This window comes from Poromitra crassiceps (genome assembly GCF_964638095.1).
Source record: "Poromitra crassiceps genome assembly, chromosome: 1".
Taxonomy (NCBI): Eukaryota; Metazoa; Chordata; class Actinopteri; order Beryciformes; family Melamphaidae; genus Poromitra; species Poromitra crassiceps.
The window spans coordinates 39,018,599-39,039,867 of record NC_139623.1 but is presented as its reverse complement, the minus strand read 5'-3'; the positions used below and the strand labels follow the sequence as shown (position 1 = coordinate 39,039,867).

Sequence of the window (21,269 nt, the reverse complement as noted above, 5' to 3'; positions counted from 1 at the left end):
GGAATGTTCTTACTCATTTTCTGTCCATCTCTACCTGCTCGTCTCCTCTTTCTTTCTCAACTCAATTACTTCTCCCACTTTCCCTTCCGTCTGTGTGTGTGTGTGTGTGTGTGTGTGTATGTGTGTGTATGTATGTATGTATGTGTGTATGTATGTGTGTGTGTGTGTGTGTGTGTGTGTGTGTGTGTGCGTGTGCATGTGTATGTGTGTGTGTGTGTGTGGATGTGTATGTGTGTGTGTGTGTGTGTGTGTGTGTGTGTGTGTGTGTGTGTGTGTGTGTGTGTGTGTGTGTGTGTGTGTGTGTATGTGTGCGTGTGTATGTGTGTGTTTAACATTCGACCCTCCTCTCTCCCTCTTTCCCATGCTGGCTGAGGAGTGAGAATGGCACAGCTAAAATGACTCCTAATGAGTAATTGACTAAGGAGTTAGTTGGGTGATTTGTTCTCAATGCAAATCAACTTGTTTCAGGGATTTCTTGAATCAAGTGATGTCTTGATACCAGTGTTAGTGAGAGCCATCTGCCCTATTTCTAAGTATTATCTGTGGTTTCAAGTCAAATCTCGATGGGTAAAACAGGTTAAACGGAGCTGGAAACAAATGTATCTTGTCCAGTTGGTCGATTCTTTCTTTCTTTCTTTAATAGGAAAAGACAACACTATACGAGACATGTTAAGATGCAGTGTTTCCCCTACCATTCTGCAGGCCTGGCGGGCCCGCCAAGCCAACGACGCACCCGCTAGGCCAGGGGGGATTTTTTTTTTTTTTTCTGCTCTCCCCACAATTTCAATAAACCTTTATGGCATAAATGGCATAAATGTTGGCATAAATGTTGGCATAAATGTTGTATTGTACAATACAACATTACTGGTGTTGACAGTGTTGACAGTAATAGAAGATGCCAAATCATTCTAAACAATAAACATTTTGCTTTTAGGAGCATCGTGCCAGCTGTTCCAAAACGTGTCAACATGTGTCGTGTTGCCTGGGAAACGCACATTCCATAATAGTATGATGATACTTGGGATGCCTTGGCGAACATAGTTGCGAACAGGTTAGCTAAAAGTTTAGCGTTGCCAGCAAGGGCCCCCACCGTTGCGGTCGGGGTACGTTCCGAAATCCTTCCAGGCCTGAAAATGTTTCTAGGGGAAACACTGAGATGGATATTGTTGACACTGTCATGGCACCTATTGTTAAGTCTGTATCAGAGGTGTCTGCCAGCAGCCACAGATGATCAGTGGCTTGACTGAGCCAGCACAACGTGCTGAACGCCTCATTAAACAAACTGTGGAAGGCTTGATAACAGATAGAATGGAAGAGACACACACAGACGTAGGGAGGCGGTTAGAAACCAGGTCACAGGTTCCCATACTTCACACTCCACTTCACAGGTGTTGGCTTCACATGTTTATATAACCCCGCCCACAACTACTTATATTCTAGTTGTACTGCTTTTGATGCTCTTATGTTGTCTAGTATTTGCGTGATGTTCACTGTATATTCTATTTTTCAGTTTTTGCTGCTGAAAGACCTAATTTCCCCAAGGGGATTGAGAAAGTTTCATCTTATTTTATCCAGCCACACAAATCCACATACACAGGTAAACATACCAAATGGAAATGTTGCACGCACGCACACACGCACGCACGCACGCACGCACACACACACACACACACACACACACACACACACACACACACACACACACACACACACACACACACACACACACACACACAGGCTGCTGTCAGCAGGTAGGCTCTGCGGCAGAGAGCCATATGTGTGAAGGCGGCGTGGTGTGAGGAGGAGTGTTTGGAGACATGGAGGTCAGACACTCCTGTTGTAAAGTGTCTTCTACAGCAGGGAACAGGCGAGCACTGTGCTTGAGGGTTTCTGTTGTAAAGTGCCTTCTACAGCAGGGAACAGGCGAGAACTGTGCTCGAGGGTTTCTGTTGTAAAGTGCCTTCTACAGCAGGGAACAGGCGAGAACTGTGCTCGAGGGTTTCTGTTGTAAAGTGTCTTCTACAGCAGGGAACAGGCAAGCACTGTGCTTGAGGGTTTCTGTTGTAAAGTGCCTTCTACAGCAGGGAACAGGCGAGCACTGTGCTCGAGGGTTTCTGTTGTAAAGTGCCTTCTACAGCAGGGAACAGGCGAGAACTGTGCTCGAGGGTTTCTGTTGTAAAGTGCCTTCTACAGCAGGGAACAGGCGAGCACTGTGCTTGAGGGTTTCTGTTGTAAAGTGCCTTCTACAGCAGGGAACAGGCGAGCACTGTGCTTGAGGGTTTCTGTTGTAAAGTGCCTTCTACAGCAGGGAACAGGCGAGCACTGTGCTTGAGGGTTTCTGTTGTAAAGTGCCTTCTACAGCAGGGAACAGGCAAGCACTGTGCTTGAGGGTTTCTGTTGTAAAGTGCCTTCTACAGCAGGGAACAGGCGAGCACTGTGCTTGAGGGTTTCTGTTGTAAAGTGCCTTCTACAGCAGGGAACAGGCGAGCACTGTGCTTGAGGGTTTCTGTTGTAAAGTGCCTTCTACAGCAGGGAACAGGTGAGCACTGTGCTTGAGGGTTTCTGTTGTAAAGTGCCTTCTACAGCAGGGAACAGGTGAGCACTGTGCTTGAGGGTTTCTGTTGTAAAGTGGCTTCTACAGCAGGGAACAGGCGAGCACTGTGCTCGAGGGTTTCTGTTGTAAAGTGCCTTCTACAGCAGGGAACAGGCGAGCACTGTGCTCGAGGGTGTGGAGTCTCGGTAACATACTGCTTGACAGGTGAGAGCGGGAGGACAACCAGCCACCACAGTGACGTCAGAGCCGGGGATTCCCGACAGAAACGGTGTCTAGGCCGCGTCATCGACAACAGGTACTTCCCCAATTTCATGTTGAATCAGTGGGACCGCTGACAGCCGGGCACGCTTAGGAGCAGAGCGCACGGCTGGAGCGGATCCCCCAATTAAGGGCCATAGAAAACCAGACACCGCTCTGAACCTCACTGTGTGGCCGGTTCTCCTCCAGAAGGAAGCTCCTTGCTGTCGGGCGGTAAGTACATTTCCCGATCCTCTCCCTAAACATTCGCATGTGATGATATTGCTGTTACCTGACCCAGACTCTCTCCTCTCATTCCCAGGCAAGATATTGGAGCAATTAAAAGCGAGGAACTGAGGCCGGGCTACGTGGTGGGGAGAACACCCATACGGAGCCGCAGGCTAACCCTGGCCGAATGAGTTATATTTCCCGGATTTCCCCGAGAAGGGATGAACTTTCTTTTGTTGGTTGAATAAAACAACGCATATTGCGTTTAAAACCTGTTTTTGACTACTGGCTTGAATCAGAGTTCCCACAAGTGGTGGAGAATGCAGGCACTCTGATTCAACGCTAACCTCCTCACGCACCATGGAGCAGGCCCAGGCTCTGGTGACGCTGATCCAAAGCCAAACTGAACTGCAGCAGGCAGTAAAAGAACTAATAAAAAAAATAGAGAAAGACAACTCGACTGCAAGGGCCCCCGGAGATGTCCTAACAAAGCAAAGCCCAGACGATGATATCGAAGCCTACTTGGAGCTATTCGAGAGAACGGCGGTACGAGAGGGATGGCCTGCCGCACACTGGGGAGGCATCATTGCGCCTTTCCTCACGGGCCAGGCGCAGAGGGTCTGTCGGGACCTGTCCATGGGAGAGGCAAGGGATTTCGTGAAACTACGCACCGCCATCCTCGCCAGCTACGGCTACAGCCTCCCCGCTCGTGCTCAACGGTATCATGGCTGGCGATACACACCGGACCAGCCGCCCCGCTCCCAGGTAGCTGATCTACTGAGGCTCACACAGAGCTGGCTCACCTCCACGGGAGATCCCCCGTGGATAGAACGACTCGTAATTGACCGGTGCATCCGCTGACATGATGCGATCCACCCTGAGTGAGCCACTTCGCAAGACAGCCCCCCCAGACAGACCCAGCCGGGACAGCCCCCGCCGACCGCCACCGGCCCGGCCCCCGGCCCAGAGAGAGCCGCGCAACACGGCTGACCGAGGGAGTCGACAGCTAAGGCGGTGCTACGTCTGCGGACAAGAAGACCACATGTCCTGGTCCTGCCCCGACAGAGATGTGTCCATGCCCTCCGCAGCAGGTGACGAACCCCGACCCTCCCTCCACACCGGAGGCTACCCCGTCCAGCAGGCGACACTACCGGTCCGGGTGGGGCGCACCGACACCCATGCCCTCCTCGACTCCGGAAGCGTGGTGACCCTCGTCCGGGCCGACCTCGCGGGGGAGCTCTCGACAGAAACCATGCCCGTGAGATGCGTCCACGGGGACGTAAAAAGCTATGCGGTCAGCTATATACGGGTCCAAACCCCAAAAGGCGAGGCCAGAGTCGCCGCAGGCGTGGTGCCCAATCTCCCGGTCCCGCTCCTGATAGGCACTGATTGCCCCCTATTCCTCCGATACTGGCGTTCCGGTCGGCGCCCGGAGAAGCCCCGACGGGACAAACCCCGGGGAAGACGGATGGCCCGGCAAAACGTTGCCTGCCCAGCCTTCAGGCCGGGATCCGAAGGACCGCAGTCCGACACATCGGCCGCCGAAGAAGGTCCCGCCGGGCCCGCTGAATATGAGACGCCGCCGCTCGAGGAGGACCCATTCGCGGAGTTTCCTCTCCCGGACGGACCCGAACCCCCGGCCCACGGAGAGTTCGCCTCGGCCCAATGGGCGGACCCGAATCTGGAAGCCAGCCGGCGAGCCGTCGCAGCCATTGATGGGAAGCGCTGTTCCGGGGTGAGGCAAACATTCCCACAATTTATTGTGAAACAGGGGTTGTTGTATAGATCCACCAAAACTCCGGGGGGGGAAGTCATGGAACAATTATTAGTGCCTAAAACCTATGTGTCCAGAGTGTTATATTTGGCCCACACTCATCAGTTGGGAGCACATCTAGGGGTTCAAAAAACATATAACCGAGTGCTACGCCGGTTCTATTGGCCAGGCATAAAAAAAGCGATTGAGGATTTCTGTCGATGTTGTGGTGAGTGCCAGAAAACTGCTCCCCGGCCACTGTACAGGAACCCCCTGATCCCTCTACCCATCATCGAGGTCCCGTTTTCCCGTCTCGCCATGGACATCATGGGGCCGCTCCCGAAGTCAAGCAGAGGACACCGCTACATATTGGTAATAGTGGATTATGCTACTCGTTACCCTGAAGCAATACCGTTACGCACCGCTACGGCAAAAAATGTCGCTAAAGAACTATTCATGCTGTTTAGCCGGGTGGGAATCGCAGAGCAGGTGCTCACCGACCAAGGCTCATGCTTCATGTCCAGAGTAATGACAGACTTGTACAAATGGCTGAAAATAAAACGCATAAGAACTTCTGTTTATCACCCCCAGACAGATGGCCTAGTCGAGAGATTTAACCAAACCCTGAAAAAGATGCTGAAGAAACTGATCGATGTGGACGGGAAAGATTGGGACCAACTCATTCCCTATGTGCTGTTTGCCATACGAGAAGTGCCACAGGCATCCACTGGATACTCCCCGTTTGAACTGCTCTACGGCCGAAACCCCCGGGGTCTACTCGACTTGGCAAAGGAGGCGTGGGAAAGCCAGCCCTCCCCACTACGGAATGTCATCGAACATGTCGAGAGGCTACAAGAAAGAGCTAAAAAGGTATGGCCGCTGGTACGACGGCACATGGAGGAGGCACAAGCCGCCCAAACCCGCACCTATAATAGAGGAGCCAACCCCAGGCAGTTCCAGGTCGGGGAGAAGGTCCTGGTATTAGTGCCCAGCCATGACTGCAAATTCCTGGCCAAATGGCAGGGGCCGTTTGAAGTAGTCGAGAAGGTCGGGCCCGTGAACTACCGAGTCTGTCAGCCGGGACGGAGAAAAGGACTACAGCTCTACCACATAAACATTTTGAAGCCGTGGCATGAAGCCGAGAGACCCGCTCCCCTAGCCCTCCTCAACAGCGCCCCACACCGGGCTCCGACGACGGTCCCAGTGGACATCGGACAGGAGTTGGGACCCGAACAACTCCAAGATGTAAAGGAGCTCCTAGGACGGAGCCGGGACGTTTTCTCCGACCTGCCTGGCCGGACAAACGCCATACAACACGACATAGAAACGACGCCAGGAAAAGTGGTACGACAACGGCCCTACCGCATCCCCGAGGCCCGACGGGAAGCGATCCGAGAAGAGGTAAAGAAAATGCTTGAATTAGGAGTGATAGAGGAATCCCACAGCCCCTGGTCCAGCCCGATTGTAATAGTACCAAAGCCAGACGGGACACTTAGATTCTGTAATGACTTTAGAAAAGTGAATGAGATATCCACGTTTGATGCATACCCGATGCCAAGGGTGGACGAGCTCATTGAGCGGCTGGGACCAGCTCGATTCGTCAGCACACTGGACCTCACCAAGGGGTATTGGCAGGTTCCCCTAACCAGACGGGCGAAACCAAAGACCGCATTCGCAACACCCGATGGCCTGTTTCAGTACCGCGTCCTCCCCTTTGGTGTACACGGCGCACCCGCCACCTTTCAGAGGCTGATGGACAGGGTCCTCCGGCCACATAGAGAGTATGCCGCAGCCTATTTGGATGATATCGTCATACACAGCAGCAACTGGGAAGACCACATGGAACAGCTGGAAGCGGTCCTGGGAGCCCTCCGCCGAGCCGGACTCACCGCCAACGCCAAGAAGTGTCGGTTGGCCTGGACGGAAACAAATTACTTGGGATACACCATAGGCCGGGGGTGCGTAAAACCACAAATCACGAAAGTGGAGAAAATAAGGAATTGGCCACGACCCGTAACGAAGAAACAAGTGAAGTCATTCCTGGGGCTGATTGCATACTATTTAAAGTTCGTAAAAAATTTCGCCACCATAGCAGCACCGTTATACGACTTAACGCAACAGAAGCTGCCACACCATGTCAGATGGACAGACGAAACCAACGCCGCCTTCGAGGCTCTAAAGGAGGCATTATGCCGAGAACCGGTATTAATAGCCCCAGACTTCACAAAGCCATTCCTCCTCCACACGGACGCCTCCGGGACAGGAATAGGAGCAGTACTGGCACAGGTAATAGATGGAGATGAACACCCAGTGACCTTCATAAGCAGGAAGTTGTTGAAGCACGAAAGAAACTATTCAACGGTGGAAAAAGAATGCCTGGCGGTGAAATGGGCCATTCACTATCTCCGCTATTACCTCTGGGGCCGGGTGTTTACCCTCATCACGGACCACGCCCCCCTCAAATGGATGGCAACGAACAAAGATAAAAATGAAAGGGTAACGCGGTGGTTCTTAGAGTTGCAAAACTATAAATTCAAAGTGGAACACAGACCAGGGAGGGAGATACCACACGCAGATGCCATGTCACGACGGGATGAAGCAGAAGAAAAAGAAGCTCCCCGCACAGGCAGCGAGCTTAGGGGGAGGATGTGTGGAGTCTCGGTAACATACTGCTTGACAGGTGAGAGCGGGAGGACAACCAGCCACCACAGTGACGTCAGAGCCGGGGATTCCCGACAGAAACGGTGTCTAGGCCGCGTCATCGACAACAGGTACTTCCCCAATTTCATGTTGAATCAGTGGGACCGCTGACAGCCGGGCACGCTTAGGAGCAGAGCGCACGGCTGGAGCGGATCCCCCAATTAAGGGCCATAGAAAACCAGACACCGCTCTGAACCTCACTGTGTGGCCGGTTCTCCTCCAGAAGGAAGCTCCTTGCTGTCGGGCGGTAAGTACATTTCCCGATCCTCTCCCTAAACATTCGCATGTGATGATATTGCTGTTACCTGACCCAGACTCTCTCCTCTCATTCCCAGGCAAGATATTGGAGCAATTAAAAGCGAGGAACTGAGGCCGGGCTACGTGGTGGGGAGAACACCCATACGGAGCCGCAGGCTAACCCTGGCCGAATGAGTTATATTTCCCGGATTTCCCCGAGAAGGGATGAACTTTCTTTTGTTGGTTGAATAAAACAACGCATATTGCGTTTAAAACCTGTTTTTGACTACTGGCTTGAATCAGAGTTCCCACAAGGGTTTCTGTTGTAAAGTGCCTTCTACAGCAGGGAACAGGCGAGCACTGTGCTCGAGGGTTTCTGTTGTAAAGTGCCTTCTACAGCAGGGAACAGGCGAGCACTGTGCTCGAGGGTTTCTGTTGTAAAGTGCCTTCTACAGCAGGGAACAGGCAAGCACTGTGCTCGAGGGTTTCTGTTGTAAAGTGCCTTCTACAGCAGGGAACAGGCGAGCACTGTGCTCGAGGGTTTCTGTTGTAAAGTGCCTTCTACAGCAGGGAACAGGCGAGCACTGTGCTTGAGGGTTTCTGTTGTAAAGTGCCTTCTACAGCAGGGAACAGGCGAGCACTGTGCTCGAGGGTTTCTGTTGTAAAGTGCCTTCTACAGCAGGGAACAGGCGAGCACTGTGCTCGAGGGTTTCTGTTGTAAAGTGCCTTCTACAGCAGGGAACAGGCGAGAACTGTGCTTAAGGGTTTCTGTTGTAAAGTGCCTTCTACAGCAGGGAACAGGCGAGCACTGTGCTCGAGGGTTTCTGTTGTAAAGTGCCTTCTACAGCAGGGAACAGGCAAGCACTGTGCTCGAGGGTTTCTGTTGTAAAGTGCCTTCTACAGCAGGGAACAGGCGAGCACTGTGCTCGAGGGTTTCTGTTGTAAAGTGCCTTCTACAGCAGGGAACAGGCGAGCACTGTGCTTGAGGGTTTCTGTTGTAAAGTGCCTTCTACAGCAGGGAACAGGCGAGCACTGTGCTCGAGGGTTTCTGTTGTAAAGTGCCTTCTACAGCAGGGAACAGGCGAGCACTGTGCTCGAGGGTTTCTGTTGTAAAGTGCCTTCTACAGCAGGGAACAGGCGAGCACTGTGCTCGAGGGTTTCTGTTGTAAAGTGCCTTCTACAGCAGGGAACAGGTGAGCACTGTGCTCGAGGGTTTCTGTTGTAAAGTGCCTTCTACAGCAGGGAACAGGCAAGCACTGTGCTTGAGGATTTCTGTTGTAAAGTGCCTTCTACAGCAGGGAACAGGCGAGCACTGTGCTTGAGGGTTTCTGTTGTAAAGTGCCTTCTACAGCAGGGAACAGGCGAGCACTGTGCTCGAGGGTTTCTGTTGTAAAGTGCCTTCTACAGCAGGGAACAGGTGAGCACTGTGCTCGAGGGTTTGTGTTGTAAAGTGCCTTCTACAGCAGGGAACAGGCGAGAACTGTGCTCGAGGGTTTCTGTTGTAAAGTGCCTTCTACAGCAGGGAACAGGCGAGCACTGTGCTTGAGGGTTTCTGTTGTAAAGTGCCTTCTACAGCAGGGAACAGGCGAGCACTGTGCTTGAGGGTTTCTGTTGTAAAGTGCCTTCTACAGCAGGGAACAGGCGAGCACTGTGCTCGAGGGTTTCTGTTGTAAAGTGCCTTCTACAGCAGGGAACAGGTGAGCACTGTGCTCGAGGGTTTGTGTTGTAAAGTGCCTTCTACAGCAGGGAACAGGCGAGAACTGTGCTCGAGGGTTTCTGTTGTAAAGTGCCTTCTACAGCAGGGAACAGGCGAGCACTGTGCTTGAGGGTTTCTGTTGTAAAGTGCCTTCTACAGCAGGGAACAGGCAAGCACTGTGCTCGAGGGTTTCTGTTGTAAAGTGCCTTCTACAGCAGGGAACAGGCGAGCACTGTGCTTGAGGGTTTCTGTTGTAAAGTGCCTTCTACAGCAGGGAACAGGCGAGAACTGTGCTTGAGGGTTTCTGTTGTAAAGTGCCTTCTACAGCAGGGAACAGGCGAGAACTGTGCTTGAGGGTTTCTGTTGTAAAGTGCCTTCTACAGCAGGGAACAGGCGAGCATTGTGCTTGAGGGTTTCTGTTGTAAAGTGCCTTCTACAGCAGGGAACAGGCGAGCACTGTGCTTGAGGGTTTCTGTTGTAAAGTGCCTTCTACAGCAGGGAACAGGCGAGCACTGTGCTTGAGGGTTTCTGTTGTAAAGTGCCTTCTACAGCAGGGAACAGGCGAGCATTGTGCTTGAGGGTTTCTTCAACTGTGGCTCCGGATCCCAAACGGGTCCTGCTCCTCTCTTTGATGACAGGAGAGCTGCCGACATGAGGACATGACTAAGGACATGTCCCCACGGAGACGAGTTTAGGTGTACCCGCAAAAGTTTTTTCTCGTATGGACGTTTCGTGCAGACGGAACCAGCGTTCTGGGACTATACGTTCTGGGAGAATAGGCTAATTTTTGAAACCGGGTCCCAGAGTGAACAAATCTGAAGACGCCACCCTTGCATTTCCGTGTTTACAACCCATACACATCTTTCCTGAACCGATGATGCTATAGCCCCACCTCTCTCCGCCAGCAACAGCTACTGAGCCTGTTATAGGGCTCTTACAGCTGCTTCTTCCCATCCACCCCTCCCCTCCCTTCTCCGGATATTTCCCAGAAAACTTAGCGGCGGCTAAGTTTTTACAAGAACACAAACAAAATCAGGCTAAACATGTTAGATAGAAATAATATTGATTTTTAATACAACATGCAATTCTGGAATATTTTAATATTGGACAAAATGAAATGAAATGTAAACCCTGAGTGTAACACATACTCGGGATGGTGTATATATAGCCCTCGCAAATACAACGTGTTATAGTGAAGTGAGAGGTTTGACGACCATTACACGGTTGCACTGTGATGTCCACTCCAACAAGACTTTAGCTTACTTGACGCCACTTTTTCAATAAAAACACATTTATGCCATGACTTTATATAATGTATATATGTTGCATCATTTAGCCTGTGCTGTGATGTGCAGGAGCGGCCAATACGCTGGGATGTGTTTGCAACATAATATGTCTAAAGATCATGGAAGTGGATTGTATCAGGAACGTCACCGATTGTTAACGTTCTATATTGTAGGCTACAGGGAGACCATCAGCCCTGCTGAACAGCTCTGCATTTGCCTGTATAGGTTTAATTGTTTTATTCATCGACATGGCAAACCTCTTCTAGAGTTGAGATACAGAGGCTACTAATAGGATCCCGGAAATCCAAGGGTTTTAAGCTGCTCGCTACAGTGAGATACACATTATAGATTCTGATTGAATGCCATTATTGACGAGATTGTCTTATTCTCTGTTTTTGGTGTACTTTGTGGCAGCGTTAGAGTGCCACTTACCGGCCTGGCATATATACTACAGCGGTTTCAGTGGTATTCAGTGGTTTCATGTGGATACACACATTTTTTGAAACGATTCCGTGTTTATGGAAAACTTTTCTTAAACGGAAAAAAAGGTTGGTTCCGTCTCCGTGTGGACATGGCCTAAATCTACTTCAAAAATGTGGCTCATGGGTACATAAAGGATGTAGGAGCCAAAAAGAATGGCCAAACCACCGCAGCTACAAAAACAGAAATATTTGATTTCCAACTACAGTGGTAGGTAGCTATTGCAGAAGACCCACTACAGTACATCATGCATTGATCCTACATTAGTACCACAGACAATTATTTATTGGACTGTAGTAGACCCAAATCAGCATACTACAACCAAACTCAAGTGTCTGTAATCCAGCTACTGTATTAGATCAGCGTGCATGCAGGAAGCGTGGGACTTATCCCATTGACACGGTGAAACCACACCACAGCCACGCTACCCAAAATCCAATTAAGTTGAACCTAATCACCATCTGCACAATGGAAGCTCCAACAGCTGAGGTCATCCCCTGTCTCTGCTCTCACATGCACCTACAGCTGAGGTCATCCCCTGTCTCTACTCTCACATGCTCCAACAGCTGAGGTCATCCCCTGTCTCTACTCTCACATGCTCCAACAGCTGAGGTCATCCCCTGTCTCTGCTCTCACATGCTCCAACAGCTGAGGTCATCCCCTGTCTCTGCTCTCACATGCTCCTACAGCTGAGGTCATCCCCTGTCTCTACTCTCACATGCTCCTACAGCTGAGGTCATCCCCTGTCTCTGCTCTCACATGCTCCTACAGCTGAGGTCATCCCCTGTCTCTACTCTCACATGCTCCTACAGCTGAGGTCATCCCCTGTCTCTGCTCTCACATGCTCCAACAGCTGAGGTCATCCCCTGTCTCTGCTCTCACATGCTCCTACAGCTGAGGTCATCCCCTGTCTCTACTCTCACATGCTCCTACAGCTGAGGTCATCCCCTGTCTCTACTCTCACATGCTCCAACAGCTGAGGTCATCCCCTGTCTCTACTCTCACATGCTCCTACAGCTGAGGTCATCCCCTGTCTCTGCTCTCACATGCTCCTACAGCTGAGGTCATCCCCTGTCTCTACTCTCACATGCACCGCATGCCTCTGAGGTCATGCTCTGTCTCTGCTCTCACATGCACCGCATGCCTCTGAGGTCATGCTCTGTCTCTGCTCTCACATGCACCGCATGCCTCTGGAGGCCGTCCATATTGAAAATACTCACAAACACAAACGCACGGGCAGAATTATTCTCATACACACAAGCAAATCCCCACACACACTACACACACTGCACGCACACGCGCACACACACACTGCATGCACAAGCAATGGACGCAAATGCGTACACGCAAACACAAGCAAACCCCCCCCAGTTGATCCCTGAAACACACAGCTAGCACTAACAGGCCTCTTCTTCCCGTGGGTTTACCCACGGTGACATCAGCTCAGTCTACAGCCAAACCACAGAGGGCACAGGGCATTAACAACAACAACAAACAGTAAGTGGAAGCATGGCCAGGGGACTCTTATTTTGAAGCTGTGGGGTTTGCGGAGGCTATGTGGTTTTGGGAGAAACAGGGCTGATGCAATGAGCTGGCAGAGGGACAGAGAGGGGAGAGACTTTGGTACAGTAAGCACACACAGATGTGGCACATGCTGGTGCTGTCACCAAACAGCACAGATGTGGCACATGCTGGTGCTGTCACCAAACAGCCATTTTGACGTCCATACTACTACAACTCTGCAGTAAACCAGAGAAAACACAATGACGCAATGTGTGACCACACTGACACTTGGACCGCTTTGTAGAAACTTTTACAGAGGGCAGGCAGGGGCTTTGATGCGTTGGCTGGATGTCCGTCTTTGCACAGGCAGGCAGAGCTTTTGATGTGTTGGCTGCGTGTCTGTCTTTGTTGTCTTGGGTAAGCAGCAAGTTCCATATTTCACTTCTGGCACCAGCTTTGTCAACCACTGACGGTGAACTGGGATTCCTTTCAAGACTTGTTTGATGCTGTTGCAGACTCAAAAAGATTAATTCATGATTTATGAAGTCGTTGCGGTGCCGTTTGTTCATGTTTCCAACAGGACAGCTGAGCTGTACATGTCATGAGAGACCAGCGGGCTACTACTACAGCAGAGCCAGGCGACTGAAGCAGTAGGCTATCACTACCAGCAATATTGAAAGGCACAAAATAAATAACGCTAACATTACAGATCCTGACCAACAACGTGTGTGTGTGTGTTGAATTTAACTAGCTGGCAGAAAACGGGCACGTACTGGTGGATAACGTTAGATTCATGTGGGCTCAGTTTTTAACCTAACATTACGTTAAGAACAGATAGAAACACAGTAGCAGCAGCAGCAGTCTTTGTGATGGAGCGACTTCATGGAAACTGACAAGTTGAATTCACAGTTGAACACTTGTACAGTAACATTGGGTTGAAAACAGGAAAGAACGTGAAGTTTCTTCTTTGTCTTAACATTTTCACAACACAACCGACTTCTGCTTATCCTCCCCTCCCCCTCTCCGCTCTACTGCTTCTCTGAGCTGGGCACAGGGTGTGCTTGTTTAATGCCGCTCGCGTGTCCCCCGGTGCGTGGACTTGGCCTTTTTCTATTATTAAAACTGCACAATTTTAATTTGAACAGATTAATCACGATGGTCCAATGTAGAAGGCTCAGAGGTCGATGCCATCGTCCATCGTGCCAAAGATACCCACCGTCCCCAATTACAGTACCTGGACTTAAGGTGGGTGTGTGTCCCCATTTTTGACGTACACACTCACACACACACACACACACACACACACACACACACACACACACACACACACACACACCTGATGATGGCGAACATGGAGTTGAAGTTCTTGCATTCTCGGCAGTGCAGGGCGATCTTGATGAAGTGTTTGATGGTCTTCATCCTCTTCAGGGTGTTGGGCTCCTTGAGGATTTCTGTGGCAACCCAGAAGGTCTCCTGGTTGATCACCTCCTCAAACTGCTTCAGATGGCCGCACCCTGTCGCAGAGTCCAGCTTGAACAGGTCGTCCACATACCTGGGGACCACAAGAATATGCTATTGTACGGGCCTCTGGGTAGTGTAGCGGTAAAAGCACTCTCACCTACAGTACCACTGCAGAGACCCGGGTTCAATTCCCGGCAGCGGTACTTCCGGCTTGGTCAGACGTTCCTACAGAAACAAGTGACCATGTCCGCGGGTGGGGTATGTGTCCTGTCACTGCACTAGCGCCACCTGTGGTCGGTCAGGTTCTTGGGGGGAGGGGAACTCGGGGGGAATAGTGTGATCCTTCCACGCGCTACATCCTGCTGGTAAAACTCCTCGCTGTCAGGTGAAAAGAAGCGGCTGGCGACTGCAGGACAACATGTGAACACCCTGCATTGCTAAATATAATATGAGGAGTTTTACGTAGCAATCTGATTGGTCAAAAGTAAGTTCCAACTGTGCAGTGTGCTGATAGGTAGTAATAGCATGCTTATTCCTGTTTGTTATTCTTATGTATGTACACTACATTGGAGAAGCCTTGGCAAACACTGTACAAAAGCCATATTACCCACAAGTGAATTTTTTGCTCTAATTACAGGTTGCAGCTGATGGTACTTGGCTACATCACTTACCTACTGAGTCTCCACTGCAACCATAACCACAGTAAAGAACAGCCTCTCTATAATAAGCAGCTCATTAGTGGAGTCAATGTTTAGATACTAACACATGGGTATGCAGGGCAAAATCCCCTCAGGCTTTCCTCAATAGTTGAAGTAGTTTGGTGATATGAGGCTTTTTGAAGACACAAATATCATGGGATAAGATGGCAGAATCAGACTTGCCTTTTAAATTCTTAAAGTCTTGATTATAATGCACGTTGTGAACTTAGAAACACAGAATCGAAAATAAAGTTATTATTATCCAGGCCCAATTCCCTCAAATTCAAGGACCCCAACATGGCATAGTTTGAGATCCATATCAAGGTTAATTACAACACTGATATTTTTATAATGAGAACTAGCAAGCTCACAGACAATTAAAAAGAGGGAGAGGCTTGAATCTGTGAACACTTAATTACAATTAACTTATTAACTGTGCTCTAAGGCACCTTAATTTAAAAAAATCAAAATAACTTAAATTTCCTTTCTTGCACAAAATACAGTATATAAATGCAAGCACTTTCAATGATCCATGTATTTGTGTCAATTTCCAAAAACTTTCAAGGCCTTCTCAAATTGACAAACTTTCAAGGATTTCAAGGAGCCGTGGGAACCCAAATGTAAATATGAAAGGCACTGGTGAAAGTGGGCCGGAACCCTCCGGTGCGCAGTTCCTTTAAGACTTTCGGTGCCTGAACGCCGTTGGGGGAAGACATGCAGCTGCCTGTCAATCAAAAGCCGATTGCTGCAGAGCAATCACGATTGCATAATTTCCAAGGAAACACATGGCTGACGTTATGTCACATAAACAACAGTAGTCTGTCTCATAAATTGCTTCTAAATTGTTCCAATGCAGTGTTTTAGATCTGTCAGTGGTTTTAATCGTGCTGTCTATCCACCTTATTTTTGTGAGGCTCCCGCTGTAAAATAATTCTGGGAGCAATATCCGGTATAGAACGTGAGCAGCTGTGTTTACGCTGGCTTGACGCTGCCTGGATAGTACTTTGCACTGCAGCCCATGACTGCAGCGCAGCGCGTCCCTCCTCGCATGCATTTCCTTGTCGAACTCCGACGTTAAAAGTTTGCTCGTCACAAAATAACACTCGTTTTGGGAATGTAGCCTAATGATGTTATCTATCACATCCGCTAACCTGTTGCTCGTTGAACAAGTCGGCATTTATCAGCTCAGCAGCTGCACCGTTTACAGACGGGTACATTGGACGGGCTGTGTTGTGTCAAGCTAGACGTAACGGGGGAAGAGGACAGCAGAAGGAAGCAGAGAGAGAGAGAGAGAGAGAGAGAGCTTTTACGCGTGGTTTCATGGCGCCTCCGATGCGTTAAAGTCCTTCATCGTTCATTCAGGAATGTTTTCAAGATGGCATTTGATTGTCTTGTCTGCCCACCCAGTGCCCAATTCGGTGTCTGTTCTTTGATTCCTGGTGGGAATCTTTTGCTTTGGATAAGGATTTCTCTGCTGACTACATGGATTTCTTCTGTGCACATTCACAATCTAATGTGCTTTTTTCCCTCTGTCTCCTGCATTATGAAAAGCTTTATACATCCAAGCAGTAGGCTAATTCTCAGTAATTTACTTAGGTTACTGTAGGCTACATATTCACCTTCCAGACGGCTTCTAGAAGAAAAAAATGCTTTTAAATGAGCTGTTTGATAAAACTATGTATAAACCTTATTAATAAAAATGCTTATAAATGAGCCATTTAACACGTTCACTGCCATTGACGTATTAATACGTAAAAAATAATCCAACGGTCGTTTTTTTTTTTTTGACGGTGCTATGTGGATCAATGCCCCCCGCGTCTCCTATGGAGATATTGGAAGTATTGAATGTGTATAATCTATTTTACCGACCAGCTAGGTGGCGACGGTCCTCTCCCGACAGAGAGAAAGTCAACCAAAAGCAGCCGCCTCCCGCGGCTGCTTCCTCCATTCTCAAGGAAATGGCTTGGCGATTTTACAGTCAGAAACGAACGAGCCTCATTCTCATACTGTAGGCGGGGGCGCTTTCGCGCTGCTGCGGTGGGGGGTTCCAGAAATGGACTGGGTGGGCAGCATAAAGCCTAGAGTCGCACGGGGCTTCATCGGGGCTCTCAAACCCAAGAGACGAGTGAGACCTATCCACACTCGCTGCCAGGGAGGGAGGCTGCTCAAACTCGCTGCCAGGGAGGGAGGCTGCTCAAACTCGCAGCAGCAGCAGCAGCAGCAGAGCACTCGCTTGTGACAAACGCAGGCTGAAAGCCACTAGACACGCCCACGGAGGGAGGAGTTGAAGGAGAGGGCGTTCGGAACTATATTGTTTGGATGTCTGATCTCTCACTGATGCCAAAAATAAATGGTTAAAGTGACTGTTCTGCCTGTTTGATTGAATTTCACAAAACTGCGATTATCTCAGCTTTCACTCTCAGACGCTAAAACCATGCTGTACTCAACGGCTAATATCTACATAACTACTAACTCTACAAACTAACTCTTTTAGACAGAGAAAGCACACATTCTATTAGTACTTTTGTGAACTTTGTGTTGACAAACTCCAAGCAGAAAAGAATCCTCGGCTCTTGTAAAATGAGCCAGAATCCTCAAAAAATGGCGTGGCAAAAGCTACCTACAGCAAAAAAAAAACGGCTGGCAGTCAATGTGTTAAATTAAATTAATTAAATTGACAAATGGAAGACTGATGCTGATTTGCAAAATGCAATTTAAAATTTGCATTTTTTAATCCATTTTCATATTCTTGCTTATTCAACTGTTTTACTTAAAGCACAATTATGCCACACTGTAGCCTATACAGGTTAATTAAGTAGGCTCCTAACTTGCACAATAAATAATTAAATAAATAATTTGCTATAGACTACATGATGTCAAAAATATGCGTGTTCAGGAATGCATGAAGCTGGGCGGGAGGAGAACAATGACGCAATGAAGGTTGGAGTAGTAGTTCCGGCAAGAATTTCAATCCACTTTCACCCCTGATGAAAGGACTACATACTCAGTGGACTCAATGTTCCTGAAGAGGTCGAAGTCTCTCATGGAGAGCTGGGCGGCCACCTCCACTGTGCTGAGCTGCATTAGAGAGATCTGACTCTCCCTCAGCAGGTCCTGGGCGTCCTCGTCCGAGCACAGCGTCTCTGTCTCCATATTGTTCTTCAGGTAGTACCTATGGTGGGGTGGGGCAAGAGAGAGAGACAGGGAAAGAACACAAAGTTAGATTAAAGACTGTCCTATAGTAAACAACATAAAATAAAACATTCCAATTAAGTAACAGAATTCACATTGTGGCCCTGATGATGAATTCCATGACTTTTCACATGACTTTCCATCCTGTAACCTACATCATCCACATTAATGTTTGTTTGTTTCTGGTTTGTTAAGGTTTTTCAGCTCACAAAAGTTTTAAAGGGCCACGTTGTCACAACGCTGGTTATATAGAGCATCCCCATTCATTCACAGAACTTCCTGGTCCAAATGATGTCATTTGGAGCAGTTTTGCCATTGTGTCACTATTACTGTCACTAGCACTAGCAATAGCACTAGCACTAGCACTAGCACTACAGTATCACTATCATTATTGCTCTCTCTACATTCATTCGCAGAACTTCCTGGTCCAAAAGACATCATTTGGACCAGGAAGTTGTGTGAATGAACAGGGATCTCTCGCTCTAGGCAAGATGGAGAGAAGTTAAACATTGTTCATTTGCATTATACAGTACTACCGATTTTGTAATGATACAAAGCTGGTTGGAAATATGCAAAATGGCCTTTTACAGGAGAAAATCCCACTTCAGTTTGGATTGCTGTGGAGAAAACCAAGTCAACGTTATTTATAGAGCACATTTACAATGACAACCACTTGAAAACAAGCGGCTAATCTACCATCTAAGTGTGAAACAAGTTGTAAAATACTTTCTGGTATTTCCCCGTGAAGTGACCCATATGCACTCGACTTCCCCGCACAATTGATCAAATTCTCTGTCTGGAACATACCTATTAAAATTAAATTATACTACAGAAATTCCATTACCGGTGGAAACCCTGTAAAATAATTGGAATATGTCTAATCGTCTAAGTCTCCAGATAAGAGGCAGGGCTAAGTGACACAGTCATAAAGGAGTAGAGGATATGCAGGATGTAAAAAGAATAAAATATCCCCAAAAAAACATTAAAAGTGTAATAATTACTCTGACAGCTGCAAGTGTGTGTGTTTTTTTTGATTAGGTATTAGAGAGACTGAAGATATAAGGTACATCTTTAGCATCTCCAGGGGCCGATTTCACAAAGATATTTTAGACTGGTCTGTAGTGTTAGGCCAGTCTTAATGTTGCTTCTAGATTAGTCTAAGTTAGACAGTCAGCCAAAAAAAAAGAAAAGAAAAGAAAAACAGACACCGTACCCCCATGGTTCTAACAGTTAGTCCTGAAAAAGGAGAGCCGGCACTCACGGTAGGCTAATTGAAAAACAGCCTTTTATTGGGCAGTGAAAAAATTGGACGTTTCGGCTTCAAGCCTTTGTCAGGCTTTGTCAGGTCCACACATTATAATGGCGGTGGACGGCACAAACTGACGTGTTGAAGACAAAAACAGACAAAGAAGACAAAAATGGTTCGTCCGTGTTGTGTTGTTGTTTAATATCATTCATAACAACACTTTCACTAACGTTAGTGGAGACCAGACTAGCTAATTTACCTGTTGGACCAGACCAGAGTAGACTTGAAGCTAAATTAAATTAACGTGGCGTCAGTAGCTCTTTCTCGCCGAGAAGAGCCTGGTGACGCGAGGTTAGTAGCTCTGTCTGTAACGTTAACAAGTCTGCAAAAAAACAGCGAGTTTGACAGACAAACAAACGTTATTAGCTAGCTAACACTACATAAAACAAACACAGAAGAAAGGCTAGATACGTCGGACAAGCATGTTTACCAACCGTTTAACCATTTAAATTGAAAGTAGTCGGCCGAAAACAGCGAGAGGGTTTGACAGCATTTATTTGACAACACGCACATTTAAACCTGCCGCCTTCCCCAAGTGGTACCCGGAAGTAAATTTGTTTACATGGTGACGTCACGGTGATTTGGTCTATTAGCCTTCAATTCTTAGCTATGTGAGTTATTTGGTTGGATGTGGTAGTGTCCTCTAGTAAGAGAGTGGCGTCAGCGGAGGACCAAAATGCAAGAATCATTAGCCAATGAACAGCCAGGAATGGGTCTCGCGCTACTTTTGCATGCTAAAATAAAGCAGATAATGTACAATTTGATTCATTTCAAGGGATGAAAAACACTTTCAAAGTACAACACTGTCTATTTTGATGCAACTCGATAGTGCTGCTTTTTTTACTGAAGAGTTCCACTTTCTACTTCCTGGAAAAAAACTGGTCCATTGGAGTGAATGGAGATGTCGGAACTCTTCTATTATACGGCTCTGGGATGTGGTTACTCTGTCCGTTTTAATTTACCCAGAATTCATTGTACCGTAGTCCTAAGATAGTCAAGTACTAAACTGCTTTGTACAACAGATTAATTTAGATGTGTATCTGAAGCCTGACTCTTTGTTATATCAAAGCCACAGTCAAAGTATATCTTTGTGAAAGCGAGCGAGACCTGAAGCTTTGACAGGCTGTAGGTTCAGACAGGAGTTTGACCCCTGAAGCTTTGACAAGCTGTAGGTTCAGACAGGAGTTTGACCCCTGAAGCTTTGACAGGCTGTAGGTTCAGACAGGAGTTTGACCCCTGAAGCTTTGACAGGCTGTAGGTTCAGACAGGAGTTTGACCCCTGAAGCTTTGACAGGCTGTAGGTTCAGACAGGAGCTTGGAGTGGAAGAGGGTCCGGAGAAAATATATCTGTCCAGATTTTGCTGCCTACTGTAACTTTGGGCTGCGATGCCGGAGGAAAAAAAATCTCTGATCAATCTCCTGAATGTTTCCTTCATTCACATTTCATCTCAAATTGGCAGGAAACTGCCTACAAGAGAAGATGAGTTTTGGGGAAAAGGAGATGTACTCTGAGAATATTGATAGATTATGGCCATACATTTGGAGTCCATGGGTTGGGGAGAGAGATGGAAAGAGAGATATAGGTGCAGAGAGAGAGAGTGAGAGAGAGAGACTCTAAGAAACAGGTTAGAGATGCTGTAGGGCGGGCACATGAGAAAGAGAAAAAACAGAGAAGTGAAGCTATTTTTCTTCAGACTCTTTTCTGGGAGAGCTTCCAGCAACAGAGCGTTGCTCTTACCTCATGCTGTGCAGTTACATTATGTTTAGTGCCTCTCTCTCTTCTAATGGAGACATCATGTGCCAGTCTTTGCAATATGGCATCTCTCACACCCCATACCCTTACAGTGTTGCCAACCCCCAGGGGCAACGTGTTGGCATGGATGTGGCCCTAAATTGGCCCTCTGTTACTTTGCCAGCAGGAGATGAGAGTAGAGGATG

General features: G+C 48.2%; 1 protein-coding gene across 1 annotated transcript in view; it reads right to left on the bottom strand.

Annotated features, from left to right (window-relative positions):
* Positions 1-21,269, bottom strand: part of rapgef6 (Rap guanine nucleotide exchange factor (GEF) 6) — a gene marked incomplete at its 5' end in the record, with an annotated part of 403,897 nt that overhangs the window by 28,945 nt on the left and 353,683 nt on the right. The window contains 2 exon segments of the mRNA XM_083643176.1: positions 14,011-14,226; positions 17,838-18,005. Of these exon segments, the coding sequence (XP_083499302.1) occupies positions 14,011-14,226; positions 17,838-18,005 (384 nt within the window).